Consider the following 16403-nt stretch of genomic DNA (forward strand, 5'->3'; position numbering starts at 1 on the left):
TTATAAATGCTTTACACAGATGTGAGAAGGAGGAAGGAAAATGAAGTGAAAACATGTCCGCTTAAAAGTGGAAAGTTGAATATTCTCAATAAAAAGGAGGACTAAAAATTCTATTCAGTCGGACTCAATTAAGTAATTATATACTGAGGACATGCCAGTCTCTAGACTGGCTACTGTAAAATCAATATGGAAAGAAAGAAAACATTCATGACATTGGCCTTTAAAACTTAAGAGCAGAAAAGCCACAATGGAGATAAGTGTTGATATCCTAATTGAGAAAGAAAATACAATACATATGGGAAACCTTTATTAAAAATAACACTGGGCTAATTCTAATAATTTCTATCATTATTTTATGGGAGAAACATAGTTTCCTTTTTAAAGTTTAAAAAATAGCTTTACATAAACACCCAAAGGAAGGGTTTCTTTTCTTCCACTATTAAGATTTCTTTGAGATATGCAGAGGCTCAACCTTCTTATGTAATTAAACTGAGGTGAAATAGACTCTTGATATAAAATATTTTTCTAGCATGAGAAAATAGGGTTTGCACTTGATAAAACTGGGCTGGGCAGGTCAAGTAACTGGCCTAGGGTCAATGGGCAAAATGGGAGGAGGGCTGATTCCAAATTCTAGTCCCTGTTCCTGGTCCAGCTTTGGTTTCCCACCTGCATTCCAGTGAAGTATGTTGTAGTCTTTTTCCTCATATAAAGGAGAGCATGGCATCAATGCTGTGCTACTTATTTGCATATTTGAAGAAGTTAAGCTAATTGGATGACAGAAAACCTCAGGATTTCTCTCTCCTTTTTCCTCTCTTCCTTTGTCTTCTTCCTGTTTTTTCTTTCTAAAAGATAATTATCTGTGCTGCCTTAAATATCTTTGTAAGGCAGTAAAGAAATTGGCATGTTAAAATTATAAAATATAAATATAAAATAAGTATAATATTTATAATATATAAATATGTAATGTAAATACATACAAAAATATAAGCAATAGGCCAGGTGCAGTGGCTTAAGCATGTAATCTTAGCCCTCTGGGAGATGGAGATAGGAGGATCACGTGAGGCCAGAAGTTTGAGACTAGCCTGGGCAACATAGTGAGACCTCATCTCTAAAGACAAACAAAAAACAAAAAAATTGGCTAGTCACTGTGGCACATAACTGTGGCCCCAGCTACTCAGAAAGCTAAGATGGAAGGACTGATTGAGCCCAGGGGTTTGATGCTGTGAGCCAGGGTCATGCTACCGCACTCCAGCCTGGGCAACAAAGCAAGAACCTGACTTAAAAAAAATGGTTTGTGTGTGTATATATATATATATATATATACATATTTTATACATATATACATAATTTTATACATATATAAAATTATACATATACATTTATATATATATAAAATTTTTGAATATATATAAATTTTAAATATATATAAATATATGAACAATTCTATAAAATATATATATACAATTTTATGTACATTATATATAAAAATAATATTTTACACACACACACACACACACACACACACACACACACACACTTTAGAGAGTAGGAAAGCGACATAGAGAAAAAAAGGTCTTCCAGTCTCAGAATTGCTAACAAATTTATTTGGTTTTCTCCTGCTCTTTTCTCCAGTTTTTCTAGCATTAGCCTCTCTTACCACCTTTCCAATGCAAATTAGTTGACCCTCTTATCACTGAGCTTCATTTGCTCTCTGGCCTTTAGTATTTAGTGGCTGTGCTCTGCATGGGGTTGACACCAGAACCCAATGGAGTAGAAATGTCCCGTGAGCTTCAGCTACATGGTCCAGAGAAATCAATTTATATGCCAATGGGCTAGCCACATTCCATCCTGACCACCTAGTAGAACCACCTGGGGACCTTTGACCTCTCTCCATGCCAGACCTGACATTGACCAGGGAAATCAGTACCTTTTGGGGGAGGGGCCCTGGATCACTAGCTTTAAAAACTCACTCAATCCGTCACTGTCAGGGTTTCTAATATGACACCGGTGTTCCTCACTGGTGAAGATTCTCTATTCATGTAGGTTGTTTCGTTGGCTTTAGCATTTACCACAGAATACCTATTCAGAAAATTTGTTTGATTTTCAAGTGAGAGGGCTTTTTTTTTTTTAAAGAATGCAATCATTTGCTTTTTAAGAAAAATTTTTTTTCTGCCTTTTTGATGTTTGAATTTATTTATTTATTTATTTATTTTACCCCAAGTAGTCATACCTTCATATTTCGCATATTGCTTCTTCTTATGTGTTGCACAGAAAACTTCTGGAAAGTTTTTGCTTTGTTTTTTACTTTGCTCTGTGCTTGGCTTAACAGTATGCATTCAGCTGGGATTGTTGCTGCACTGGGAAACGCTTATTTTGACTCAAAAGTGATTAGTTAATATGTTTCGTTTCTGGCAGACAGATGGTGAATTGAACGTAGAGCTTTTCTTTTCTTCTGAGTAGCTGCTTGAGTGGGGATTATGTAATAAATACCACACAAGAACTGCTCAATAAATAGATTTTTGCATTAAGGAAAGACAAAAACGTCAGAGGCAGTAGACAGTGTTTTGATGCAAGACAAAGAAGCCATGGGCCTCCCGGTGCCAGGTTATTTGATGTCTGACAAAACGAGTTTTTACTTTATCTGAGGAAAATTATCATAATTAAGTTGTCTGTTCTGAAATGAGTCATGTATTTCTTTTTTTACAGTAGTAGATGCTTGATATATCTTTGAAAAAGCCCAAGTAACTTATTAACAGACACAGGTGTTTAATCATAAAAGTTACCACCTCCCATGAGACTAAAATGATTTTTTTTGTCTTGACATAGCATTTTATATTTATATGAAATACATAAAATGTATTACATATTTATCATTTTATAGATATCTTTTTCTTTTCTTTTCTTTTCTTTTTTTCTTTTCTTTTCTTTTCTTTTATCTGATGGAGTTTCACTGTTGTCGCCCATGCTGGAGTAGTGGTGTGATCTTGGCTCACTTCAACCTCCGCCTCCTGGGTTCAAGCGATTCTCCTGCCTCAGCCTCCCCAGTAGCTGGGATTACAACATGCACCACCACGCCCGGCTACTTTTGTATTTTTAGTGGAGTCAGGGTTTCTCCATATTGGTCAGGCTGGTCTTGAACTCCTGACCTCAGGTAATCTACCCACCTCAGCCTTCCAAAATCCTGGGAACACAGGCATGAGCCACCACGCCTGGACTCTAATTTACTTATTTTCTTTATTTATCTTGTACTAGCATATTCAGCCTATCTACTGATTACGATGTTTTCTCTTCTTCTCTTCAATTTAGCTGCCAAGAGATTTTTGAAATTTCTCTGTAGACTTCTACCACTTAAGCAGCACAAGTCTTAGTTCTGTGGTTGCTAAATATCAACGCCTAGAATTTTTGAAAATTTAGAAAGACAAACATTTGTGTTTTTGTCACCTTTGACTTGGCTTTTAAATAGTATTTAAATAAAGTCAGGCAGACCAATTTACACTGAGGATGAAAGTTGCGGTTTAGGAGAGCTTGCTTCGGTGCATTTTATGATGAAGTTCTTCTATGATGGATGAAGTTTGATGAACTTTAGATCATTTTACAAGTGATTTGGAACATTTTGAGGTAAGGTAGAAATTGCTAATGTGATGTGTACTGAAAGATGACTTGTTATCACAAAGAAGAGTATGATTTCTGTCTCAAATTAATGTACAGTTTACCTTGATTGCATGTTTCTGAGCTGCCTCTCTATTTGCAGTGGACAGTCGGACACCACCATCAAACCAGCTAGCTAGGCAAGGAGATATTTTAAGGTGTAGAAGACAGAGAGGCCCCAGGAGTGTGGAGCTGTGCTGGAGACCTTTCTAAGCTGTCTTGAGACTTTTCCCCTCTGTGTTTATCACATTCCTCTGCCATTGTCTTACCAGCTCCCCATTTCTCATATTTCTGACCCTTGGCTTTGAACTTGACTTTGATTTCTGTCTGTATCCTTTGATTCTCCTCTGGACTCGCCCTGCCCATGTCCTGTCGCCTGTCCACGTGTTATTGCTGCTCTTTTTGTCTCAAGTTTATTTCAGGCATTGTAGAAGCCCCCTTGTTCTATTACATATTTAGGATGCTCCTTGAATTCTTGCTATTTTCCTGCTAAAATGTTTGTGGGCTGCAGATGATACCCTTTATTAAAAATAAACTGCCAAACAGACTTAGAGATTATCACTATCTAAGGTATGTTATTTGCCTTCAGTTATTTATTTTTAGGAACACAATAATCTTATTTTCTGAGCATTTCAGCTTATAATTTATAGTCATTTGTCATTCATTATACTTGCCATTTATCTTGAGAATACTGAAATGAAAAAGTGTCTTTGGGTTTTATGTAACTAAGTTTATGAAAAAGAAAAATTGGTTTATTTCTTATGTTATCTTCTTACATTTCAGGCTTTACAAATATATTAAAATTCAAAAACCAGGTCAATTTATTAATCTCAGTAACTGTTTCATTCTCCTTTTGAGTATATGATTAGGTGTGCAGAGAATTCATGGATGAAATATGGGGAAATTTTTTCTTACCCTGGCCAATTTTTATCCAGGAGTAATTTTTCTTGATTTTTCTCTGTATACCTCAGTAATATTAGTAACACTCACACTTGGCTGTTAAGAATATACAATCAGACATCCAAATTATTCTATTTCTTTTTTTTTTTTTAATCGCAGAATTGACTCCTGAGGAGAGAGCCCAAAAGATTGCCAAAGCCATGCGCAAACAGTCTTCTGAAGTCAAAGAAAAATGGGAAAATCTAAATGCTGTAACTAGCAATTGGCAGAAGCAAGTGGACAAGGCATTGGAGAAACTCAGAGACCTGCAGGGAGCTATGGATGACCTGGACGCTGACATGAAAGAGGCAGAGTCTGTGCGGAATGGCTGGAAGCCCGTGGGAGACTTACTCATTGATTCGCTGCAAGATCACATTGAAAAAATCATGGTCAGCATCATTGCCTTGGAAGGATTTTTAAGAAATATTTTCTTGTTAAATATAAAGCATATAAAGAGAGCCACATATGTAAATTGTTATAAGGCATTGTTACAGAGCCAGCACCGTTACAGCCCCACCCATTAGGAGTCAGGACAGATGCTTTCCATATGTCCCTCAACCCTGCCCCCAAATAACAACTAATGCAACTTTTATTGTAATTTACATTTATTTTTACTGTTTACCCAATGGTGCATCATCCCTAAACAATATAGATTAGATTTACCTCCTTAAAAAAAATCTTAATCTCCAGATTTCCCCTCTATTCCTCTTTTCTTTTCTTTGCAGTTTATTTGTTAAAGTTACTGAATTGTTTGTTTTGTAATGATTCTTAGAGCCTGGATTTTTCAGAGTTGCTTCCATATAGTGTAGTCTCCAGCTTCCTCTCTACTCTGTTTCTCTTGTAAATTGGTGGTTGGAGGTAGAGCTATAATCAAAAGCACACTCTTTTCCTGGGAACTCTCAGCTATAAATTGTATCTTCCTGTATGAGTATATTAGTGAAGAATTAGTTTAGCTATAAATTCTGTTTGTAGTTAGGAATGCCCAAAGCTAAGGATGTTAGACCTATGGTTACATCCCTTTAGGTTCCCACATTGTAGAACATCACCAGAAAATAAAAGGTTAATAAAATTTAGGCAATAAGAGATAGAAATGACAGATTTAGTGTAGAGAAGGGTTTATAGTAGCATACTAAGCTAGGTAGTCATGAATCAAATCAGAGGATAAGCCAGTGAAAAATTAGATGTTAAGCTGACAGTATCCATTAGGAATGGAATTTTTATTGCAGAAGATATATGTCATTTGTATACACACATTGGATAGCATTCTCCCTTTATATGCATGTAGCTAACAGGAAAGAGAAAGAAGATCTAGGAAAATTACCTGAATACCTAGGTTAATTGCATAAGTAAATATACAAATGTATAGATACCAGAATAATAATAAGTAGCATTTACTGAGGCTTACTGTGTTTCAAGAACTATCCTTAGGAACAGTATCTCTCTTAATCCTTACACCAACCCAACAAGATAGGTATTATTATTATACCTGTTTGTCAAATAAGAAAACTGAAAGTAATTGCTCAAGCCTGCATAACTAGTGAGTGGTAGAGTTTCTCTTCCTCATCACAGAGAACTTTTACACAACTTTGATCAACTACTTGAATTTCAAGCTTTAAAAGTTAAATATTACATTTTAAAGCTAAACGTTTTTTATTACTAAAAGTTGTACTGGTGTCTGCCATCTTTCAGTGTAAATATACAGGTATCCAGCAATCCTATGAATTAAAGAGATGTCTTCCTAGTATTTTAAACCTTAGGATTGTAAAAATCATTTCCATGGATGGACTTGAGCTTAAAATAACCCATTGGAAAGAAAACCTCTAGCACAGCTTCCTTGGAAGCGGCACACTTCTTGTATTTGAATGGATAGTTTTAGACACTGAAAATCTTTAAGTCAGCAGTTCACAAAAATTATGTTTTATTGGACTGCAAAAATACCTCTTGGTTAGAGCAGGAATTTACCCATTTGAATTGAAAGCATCAGCTTATAGTGCAGAATGGTTAGTGTTTGGGGAAAAGTGAAAAATTGTACATGGAGTTATTAACTGCCCGGAAGTTTGGGAGTTGATAATCACATTGGATTAAACCACTTACCCACCTCTAAATCCAAATCCTTTTGTTTAAATCTCTGCATAAGTAGAAGCCAGGAAACATACAATTAATATTTTAATAGGAATAAACTGTAAATTAAAATATTTTCATATCTTTTTAGGAAAAAAGAAAATAAAATCCCATCTAATTAAGACATGTAAAATAGATTCAAAGTCTGGGATGTGTTACATGTGGTTTAAAGTATACCCCAAATCTCATTGACAGTGTAGTCAGATAAAAATAAGTACTGAGTTTTGCTAAATATTATTAAATATGTCAAAGCAACTGGAAAACAGAATCCTTGGGGGTAATCAAATAATGTCAACTCCGTAAAATTATCGTTAATCGTTCTTATTTACAGAATACACACCTTCTGGCAAGAGAAGGGCATAGGAGTCACACCTGCCAACAGACTGCCAGTTAGCACCTTTGATACTAGCAGATGTTCTGTTTTTATGGCAAGGAAGGCCACATAGCCTCCTATTCTGTTATAGGAAAGTGCAGTGGTAACATGATAAATTGGTTCTTTATACTAGAACACACAGCAGTTCTGAAACTATTTTCAAACTTGCTTTATCTCAAGCCCCTTAATTTGGAAGCTCTTCAAAAACAAAAGATAAACTTTCTTGATAGAAAGACTTCTCGTTGCCATATAACACCTGACCATAAAAAGAAAAACAAAACACAAAGACCTTGTTTGTCAAAGCTTTTTAAATGTTTTTACCTGTGGCTTATATAGAGAAACATTATCTTTGGAGAGGAAAAATTTTAACTTATTTTCTGTTCCAAAAGATTTTTAAAGCCCGTCTTGAAGTTATAATTTGTTTTTTTTTTAAGTTTACTATCTTTTGAAATAAAATTGATTATTATTTGAAATTATATGAATCTCAAAAGATTTTCTAGCATTTCATTTTTAATCTCCAATAGATAAAAAATAAAAAGATGTTGATTTTAAAAGCTAATTGCAAGTCTTGAGTCCTCCAGGTTACCTGCCATGGAGACAGTATTAATGCATAAAGTTAAAATCATGACTGAAGAAAGCTTGAAGGATTTGGATTCTGTCATTGTTCTCAAACTGAGTATGAGGGACCCAGGCCTCTTCAAAGTCCAGACTGAAAATTTCCCTTTGCCCACCCTAACCCACACCTCCCCCTGTCGTGTGCTTCTATAGTCATTGTGAGTGTTTTACACCTATAATGCCTCTGTTACCTTACAACTGCTCTTCTTATTTAATCATATTTGTGTGTTTGTCTGTGTATGCACATTTTGTCATCTATTAAAATGCCAAATCTGTAGAAGTGGAAAAAAAACTACTTCAACCCCTCTTCTTGTTCCATGTATCAGCAATTCCCATAATTTTGTAAACTTCTCTTCTTCTACCCTGTCTTTGAAATGTTCGTAGCTGCAGGGTTCAGGTGATATTTCTTACTTTATACATCCTGATTTCAAACTTCCAGCTTTCATAGTTCTCACGCTGACTGGAGTCTCTTAAAGAGCCTCCCCACTTAAAGTGGAGAGGCTGAGTGTGATGGCTCACGCCTATAATCCCAGCACTTTGGGAGGCCGAGGCAGGTGGATCACAAGGTCAATAGATCGAGACCACCCTGGTCAACATGGTGAAACCCTTTCTCTACTAAAAATACCTAAAAAATTAGCTGGGCATGGTGGCGCATGCCTGTAGCCCCAGCTATTCCAGAGGCTGAGGCAGGAGAATTGCTTGAACCCAGGAGGCAGAGGTTGCAGTGAGCCACAATCTCACCATTGCACTCCAGCCTGGGTAAGGAGGGAAACTCCATCTCAAAAAACAAAGACAAAGAGTGGAGAATGTAGAAATGATGAAACCTGAGGGCCGATGCTAATGGGATGTTTACAACACCTGCTACTTCTAAGTTAAGTTTGGGACATTATTAACTATAATTTTATGGCTAATTTAAACTTAAACTTTTCTTTTAGTTTCCCAGTTCTGTTCTGCATTCTGTGTTAACTTAATATTGCTCAAATATCATTTTTGTGGGCCTTTCTCAATAGAAATTAATTTTCTCTCTCTTGGATTGTAAGTCCTGTGCTAAATAGTGAGGGTCTATTCCCAAGCGGCTTCCGTTTTTTGTTGGGGACATCAAGAATATGGATGCTCATAATGACAACTTCTAAGTGCTCTTAGTATGTTGTTTTAATGACTCTAGACCTTGCTCAGAGGTGGCATTTGTCAATTCTAAGACTCCTTTACCTCTTTTCCTACAGACCCCACTCTTCCTGCCCCAGGCCTAACCACAGACAGTGTTTATAAATGATTTTAACAGGGGCAGACCTTACTTTTTGAGTCTGTGTTAGGCATTGGTTTCATGGTTAGGAAAGTTGTTTTTACTGGCCACTTTCTAATTTAATTTTAAGTGGAAACATGTTTAAATCAAGTTGTTGCATTTGGTGAAAAAATATTAAAGTTCTATGTTAATAAAACAGAATAAAAAGAAAATATGAATACAAACTAAAGATAGAATCAACATTAGATATCAGTAAAATGGAAAATAATGACAAACATCTTCCAGAGTAAACTGCATGTAATAAAAAGTATGAAAGGAAATACAGAATCATTTAAATGAGTTTGAATTATAATTTTTCTCTTCACACATTCATATTCTTGGGTTATAAACAGTGACTTTTTAGTTCTTCATCCAAGTTACCGAAGACCTGAATTGTGCTATCTGCTGTGGAGCGGGCAGCTGTAGTTGATGTCCTCTCAGCTGGCCTTGCCATTGATTTGCAGTACAGTTGCAGGACACCTGCATATGCCAAAAATCATGCCTTCTCAAGTCCACATTTCCCCCTGGAACCTGCATCAGTGGAAAGTCAGCTCTCCATATAGACGTGGGTTTCACATCCTGCAAATACTATATTTTCCATATGTTTGGTTGAAAAAAATCTGTGTATAAGTGGACCCATGCAGTTTGGTTGAGAAATATGTGTGCATGCGTGGACCCATGCAGTTCAAACCCAAGTTATTCAAGGGTCAACTGTACTAGCTTTTGTAATATTTTTTTCCAATAATATATTTTTTGGTTCTTCTAGGCATTTAGAGAAGAAATTGCACCAATCAACTTAAAAGTTAAAACAGTGAATGATTTATCCAGTCAGCTGTCACCACTTGACCTGCATCCCTCTCTAAAGATGTCTCGCCAGCTAGATGACCTTAATATGCGATGGAAGCTTTTACAGGTATCGGCTTATTCCCCTTCGTAATGCAGGCTTACACCTTGGGTGGCCTTTAAACCCTGTCTCACGATTCTACCACTCTTCTCGTTTTCTCTTTCTTTCTTGATGGTATTTGATAATGAATTTGGCATGTGATGACCTCAGGTATTTGTCTTTCAGGATCTTGAACCTAAATGCCTCATTTATTTATAGAGTTTAATTTAATTTTTTGATGTACTATTCATATGATATTTGTAGAAAATTGCAAAAGGTTAAATAAATCACAGTAATTGAAACCCGTGGTAGGTCGCAGAAACATTTTTCACATAATGACTCATAAAGGAGTCATTTTTCTTACTTTCATCTTGTATATTTTTGTTTGCTTCATTTTGAAAAATTAAGGAAGTCTCTATTGTTTTTCTTCTAACTGGTTGCTATTTAAATGTCTTCCTTATTTTTTCCAGATAGCACATTTATACCAGTGGTGTTTACCTTTACTTCTTAGATTTTAGCTAATGCAGTTGGTTTAAAGATTCTAGACCTTATTTAAATATGCAATTTTGATGTAGTGCATAGAAACATTTGACAGATATAATATTTTATCATATAATAGATTTGCTGAATTAATTCAAATATCAAAACACTCAATGGTTCATATTTTCTTATTGAAATTGAAGAAGAAATTAGTGTATAATATTTTACAATCTTCAGTCTTTGCAAAGAGTGTTAATAATGTAGGATTAGTAAAGCAAAATCTGTTAAATTTATATGTGTTATCTAGAGAGTGGAACTCAGAAGTATTTGAACTTTGTTCTTTTTTTTTATTCTGCTCTGTTTCTCTAATTCATTATCTTCCTGTGATGATTCTTATGGTCCATCTTGATTTACTTCCCATTCTGTTTCTGTTATCACTACTTCTAAAGATTAGAAGTTGGGGAATATGTTATTCTTGAAAGAAGATATGTATTCTGTCATCCTTATCTATGATGCTGGTAGCCTCTAGAGCTCAGTTGTTAGCTGCTGGTTGGACAAGAAGAGAAAAATCTATGCTGGTAGGCTACACTGTTGAGTTGCAGGAATATTTTCTTTACTCACAAAGTGTGGCATTTGAATGCTTTTTGGCCTTAATGAACGAAGTGCATACTAATGCAATTTAAATGGCTAACCAGGAGGAATGACTGCTGACTAGGGAACCAGACATATACAGTTTCATTTAAGGACAGCTGCAGGTGAGATTGTCCTTCTAAGTGGAACAATGATGAGCATTACATAGACCAAGACTAGAAAAAGGAGATGGAAATGTCAGTAGGCTGCATGCAGTTGTTATTGATTTGCATTTAGTTTCTCAGTTTAGTAACCCTTTACATTTTTATAATGCAGAGAGTTAACTATAGAATGTGTATTTTTAAAAAGCTGGGCATGGTGGCTCATGCCTATAATCCCAACATTTTGTGAGGCTGAGGTGAGAGGGTCACTTGAGACCAGCCTGGGCAGCATAGGAAGAGCCTGTCTCTACAAAATAAAAATTTTACAAATTAGCTGGGTGTGGTGTGTGCACCTGTAGTCTTAGCTACTTGGGAGACTGAGGTAGGAGGGTTGCTTGACGCTAGGAGTTTGAGGTTATAACAAGCTATGTTTATGCCACTGCACTCCAGCCTGAGCAACAGAGTGAGACTCTGTCTGTAAAAATAAAAGAAAAACAAAGATGTGCATAAAAGAGGTAGAGAGTATCCAGTCAGGACAGCATAGTGAGACCTTCTCTCTACAAAAAAAAAAAAAAATTAACCAGGTATGATTGCACATGTGTGTAGTCCCAGCTACTTGGCAGGCTAAGGTGGAAGAATGACTTGAGCCCAGGAAGTCAAGGCTACCATGATCCATAATCGTGTCTAAACTCCAGCCTAGGCAATACAGCGAGAGTTTGTCTCTACAAACAAAAACAAATCAAAACCAAAAATGTGTATAAAAAATATGAAGAGTACATTAATATGCCTGTATGAACTTAAATATATGTCTCAACCCCAAGTAAAGATGATCAGATACAAATTTGGAGGAAAATAAGATGTTGCATATTCACGTCTTTTCACTCTCTGTTTAGCTTCTAATCACCTCACTCATTCTTTCCCTATATCTATGTACTGTTTTCTTCTATCTACTATCTATGTACTGTTTATTTCTGTCTCTCTCTCTCTACGTATATGTGTGTGTGTGTGTGTGTGTGTGTGTATATATATATATATATTCTATACATGTTATGGGGAGCAAATGGAAAAGAAGCCTAGGAAACTAGTTCAGTAGATAATAGATTATATTATATAATATATAATTATTTTAATTATATAATATATTTATATAACAAAATAAATTACATTAATTATGTATAATATATATAGAATTTATTTTGTTATTTAAATGTGTGTGTGTATATATATGTGTATATATGTATATGTACGTGCATATATATACACATATAAAATCTATGTGTTATCTACCGATCTAGTTTCTGAGGCTTCTTTTTCATTTGCTCCCCATAACACTTTTTACCGTCTTTCTTACAAAAGAGAGATGAGTGGTCACTGATCTCATGACCACGTCTTGACTGCAGAGGCTTTAGAGACAATGGACTACCTTAAGAGGCAGAGTAACAGGAACAGATTCTGGCACTGTATGACCAGAATATGAACAGGAGTGTTGCCACTCACTAGCTGTATATCCTTGGGTACCTCTTTGTGTTTTAGTTTCTTAATCTGTAAAATGATGATACAAATAACCCTTACAGTTATTGTGAAGATTAGAGCGTTAATTTCTATAAATTGTTTAGAAGAGTGCCTGGCACTATTTACTCTTATTTGAGGCCAGAAGAAGTCCTTTTATTTATTTATTACCTTTATTTATTTATTTATTTATTTATTTATTTATTTATTACCATTACTCTGCTACCAGAGATAGAAAAGGGGTCTGTCTGTATAAACAAACATATCCTGGGCAATAGCTTCATTTAGTATAGTCTTTAAACCAAAGATATTATTAAAGTCATTGTTTCAGAATCAGATTATTTCCTCTGTCTTGCATGTGTGTGTGCACAGGTTTCTGTGGACGATCGCCTTAAACAGCTTCAGGAAGCTCACAGAGATTTTGGACCCTCCTCTCAGCATTTTCTCTCTAGTAAGTAGTAATAAGCTGGACTGGTTGCATTAATGGAATGAATTAGCATTTTCTTTCACTTTAATTCAAGAAGCTATATTCCTTGCTATAAACATATTTGTTTACATAGATGCATGAGGAGGTATTAATATCAATGAAAATATTACTTATTAGTTATTATTTGTAATAATATAATGACAAGTGAGAAGTCTTCAAAGTAAAACAAATGAATTCATCTTTAGCTATGGCTTTTCATTGGACTGTCTGTTAGGAGAGCTAACATAATATCATATCATCATTGCTTTTTCATAGTCAAAGATTGTGAACTTTTTCATAATAAAGAAATCAATTTTAAATTTAAGGTTTTAAATTAAATTTTCTCTTTAAAAAGTGCTTATTAGTTTAAAACACACCTGCACCTTAAAAAAAAAGTCACTCTTCATAAATCTTTAAGTGGGAAGATTTTGAATTATTAGGCTCATTGCAATTATATGTAGCTTTTCTTCTAGTCTAGTATTGCAAATTTAGCCAAACACCTATGTAGAGTTTTATGTAATATTTTTCTTCTGGAATTTTTAAATTTATGGACCATTCTTGAGATCTTGAATAACCAATTCGAGTTCCTACTTTATCATTCACTACTGAGGATACTAAAGAATGCAGGACTTAGAGTCAACCAGATTGAGTTTAAACATTCATTCTACCGCCTACCAGAACTGTGAATTTCTGAAGGTTGATTCCTTTGTCTTAAAATACCATATTACCTCATTTCCTCGGATTGTTTTGAGAACTCAATGACAAGGTATATCCAATTACACAAAGCACCTAGCACAGTTCTTGACACAAATGCTTTCAGTAAATATTAATTCCTTTCCTTTCAATTCCTTTAGCAAATATATGTAAGAAAGCAATTTGTTTAGTTTAATTCAATTTAAGTAAACTTTAAAATCAATTTAAACTTTAAACTTAGGGCAAAGCTTATTTCTCAATTATGATTTTTTTTTGCAACTACAACCATAGAGACAACTGAATAATACTGTATCTTCTAACTAAATTGATTACATTTATATTTCCACTTAATCTTTTTGTCACTATTGATAAACTGCTTTACCTCAGTTAAAGGTTGGGCTTTTCTTTTACAATTTCAAGCATTCTAATCAGTCATTTCCTGCCCCTTCCTGCTCTATACCTCTCTACCTCTCACCCTCCTCACTGCCCCCACCTCTTTTTCTGTTTCACAAACCCTAAGACCTTAGGTATTCAATCTTTCTGTGGTGTATAGGCCTTCCTGGAATATTTTGTGTACCTGGATGCCACGACACGTTTTTGCTGTTGTTTCTTTTTTGTTTGTTTATTTGTTTTGTTTGGAGACGGAGTCATTCTTTGTTGCCAAGGCTGGAGTGCAGTGGTGCAATCTTGGCTCACTGCAACCTCTACCTCCCAGGTTGAAGCAATTCTCCTGCCTCAACCTCTTGAGTAGCTGGGATTACAGGTGCATACCACCACGCTCAGCTAATTTTTGTATTTTTAGTAGAGACAGGGTTTCACCATGTTGGTCAGGCTGGTCTCAAACTCCTGACCTCATGATCCGCCCATCTCAGCCTCCCAAAGTGCTGGGATTACAGGCATGAGCCACCACACCCAACTGCCAGGACACATTTTTAAAGTCCGGATACCATCAATGTTGGTGAAGTAAATAGGTTTTCCGTATACTTATTAGATATTAAGTATTCCAAATTTCTAAAACTCAGTTTTACAAAATGCAAAGCTATGTGCCAAGAACAAATGAAAGAGGAGTTTACAAAATAATTGAGAACTGTCTGTAGTGTTCTAAGTATCAGTTATCTTTAGTATTAACGAAAGGATACGCTTTCACCTGGCAATCACTCTCATAGTAGAAAGCAAGCGCATAATCTTTTGGAAGTGAAATATGGTAAAATTTATATACACATTTTGTGAAAGTCAAATACGTGTCCTTATATTGTCTAACACTGACAGTCCAAAGAGGTGGAAATTATTCAAATCAAATCAATTATTAAAATGAGCGGAGAAGTGTAAACAAAGTCCCAATTAATAAATTTAATAATTGTTATTCTTTGCTGCTTGGAATCTTGGCTTTATTATATTTCTTGGACTTTAGCCATGGTTATAAAAGAAGCCTGTTTAGTTAGGTGCAAAATAAAAAGTGACCTATTAGCCTGGTGCCAACACTGAAATGAGGTTGGCTCTAATGAGAAATGTAACCTACCTACTTCCTCATTTTCATCCCTTTTTATATTCCATGGGCAAAGATGGAGAAAAGAGTGCTTGCCTTTTATAAAGAGAGGAAGAATTGTTGAGTAGAAAAATTGCTCAACGAGTGTCTCAGAAATTCTGAGATCGCATCTGAGCTCTGTCATTTACTTACTGGGTATCACTCTTTCGGCAAGATATTTTATCTCTGCACATTTAGTTCCTCATCTATCAAATGGAACTTTGTGCATCTCGCTGGCTTCCTTACCAAAAAGATATATTTGAAAATGCTTGGCAAAGTTTAGATGCTGAATAGTTGTTAAGTATTAATGTGACATGAAATTGGGAAAAAAAGTATTGGTGACAACTGGCTACGTGAGGATCTGATAATATTTGCAAATTATGAAAATTCGAAGTATTATTTGAATTTTTGTATTAGTTTGCTCAGCAAAATTCCTTTATGGCACTAGATTCACATATACTATTCTTCTTAAATAAGTCTTAAAATAATTGGGTAATGTAGAAATAATAGATTTTTAGTAAGAAGTAACTAGAACTGTAAAAAAAAAAAAGTACCTCAATTTAAAAAACCCATAAAATCTCAGTCATAGTAATGTCTAGGGCAAAACTAGGAGACTGAGCTCTCTGTGTGTTTCAGATGAAAATAAGAAACTGCGATTTTTCTGCCTAGACGATTGCCTTGGGTCTTCACAACTTTTGGCCTATTTTTAAATTTTCTCTTGTTAAATTTTATAGAAATGAATTTGTTTAAATTCCATCTGTACTCAATAGCTACTCCTGTGACTATGATTAGTCATCTGGAAAATTCAGTCTTTAAACATTCTAATTTTTAATCTGGATATACCAGGTAAAATTAATTTTGCTTGTAGCTTTATCAAAAATATATATGAAGCACAGTTTCCAGATGGCACCAAGTTTTAAATTGTAGTGTTTATAAACAAAATCTTTTGAAAGTTTAAAAGTATTTTTATCAACAGGTTAAATTGGTTGGCATTTGACCTTGAACTGATATTGTTTCTTGTTTTACTTCAAATGAATCCTTAGAGCCATTTTTTTGTTTGGCCCAGTGGATCTCGTAATTATAGGAATCCAGCTTTGAAACCAGAACAGTCCTTTGGATTTGCTATAAGACGTTCAGT

The 16403-nt window shown here is 35.0% G+C and overlaps 1 protein-coding gene across 15 annotated transcripts in view; it reads left to right on the forward strand.

Moving 5' to 3' along the window:
- The window catches only part of UTRN (utrophin), a 578097-nt gene that overhangs the window by 458163 nt on the left and 103531 nt on the right, over nt 1-16403 (forward strand). For all 15 annotated transcript variants that reach the window (XM_008995200.5, XM_078370245.1, XM_035296914.3 and 12 more), the window contains 3 exons: nt 4708-4976; nt 9745-9891; nt 12954-13032. In XM_008995200.5, the coding sequence (XP_008993448.4) occupies nt 4708-4976; nt 9745-9891; nt 12954-13032 (495 nt within the window). The remainder of the gene's footprint in view (nt 1-4707; nt 4977-9744; nt 9892-12953; nt 13033-16403) is intronic.

The sequence above is a fragment of the Callithrix jacchus genome, chromosome 4 (assembly GCF_049354715.1).
Source record: "Callithrix jacchus isolate 240 chromosome 4, calJac240_pri, whole genome shotgun sequence".
In the NCBI taxonomy this organism is placed as follows: domain Eukaryota; kingdom Metazoa; phylum Chordata; class Mammalia; order Primates; family Cebidae; genus Callithrix; species Callithrix jacchus.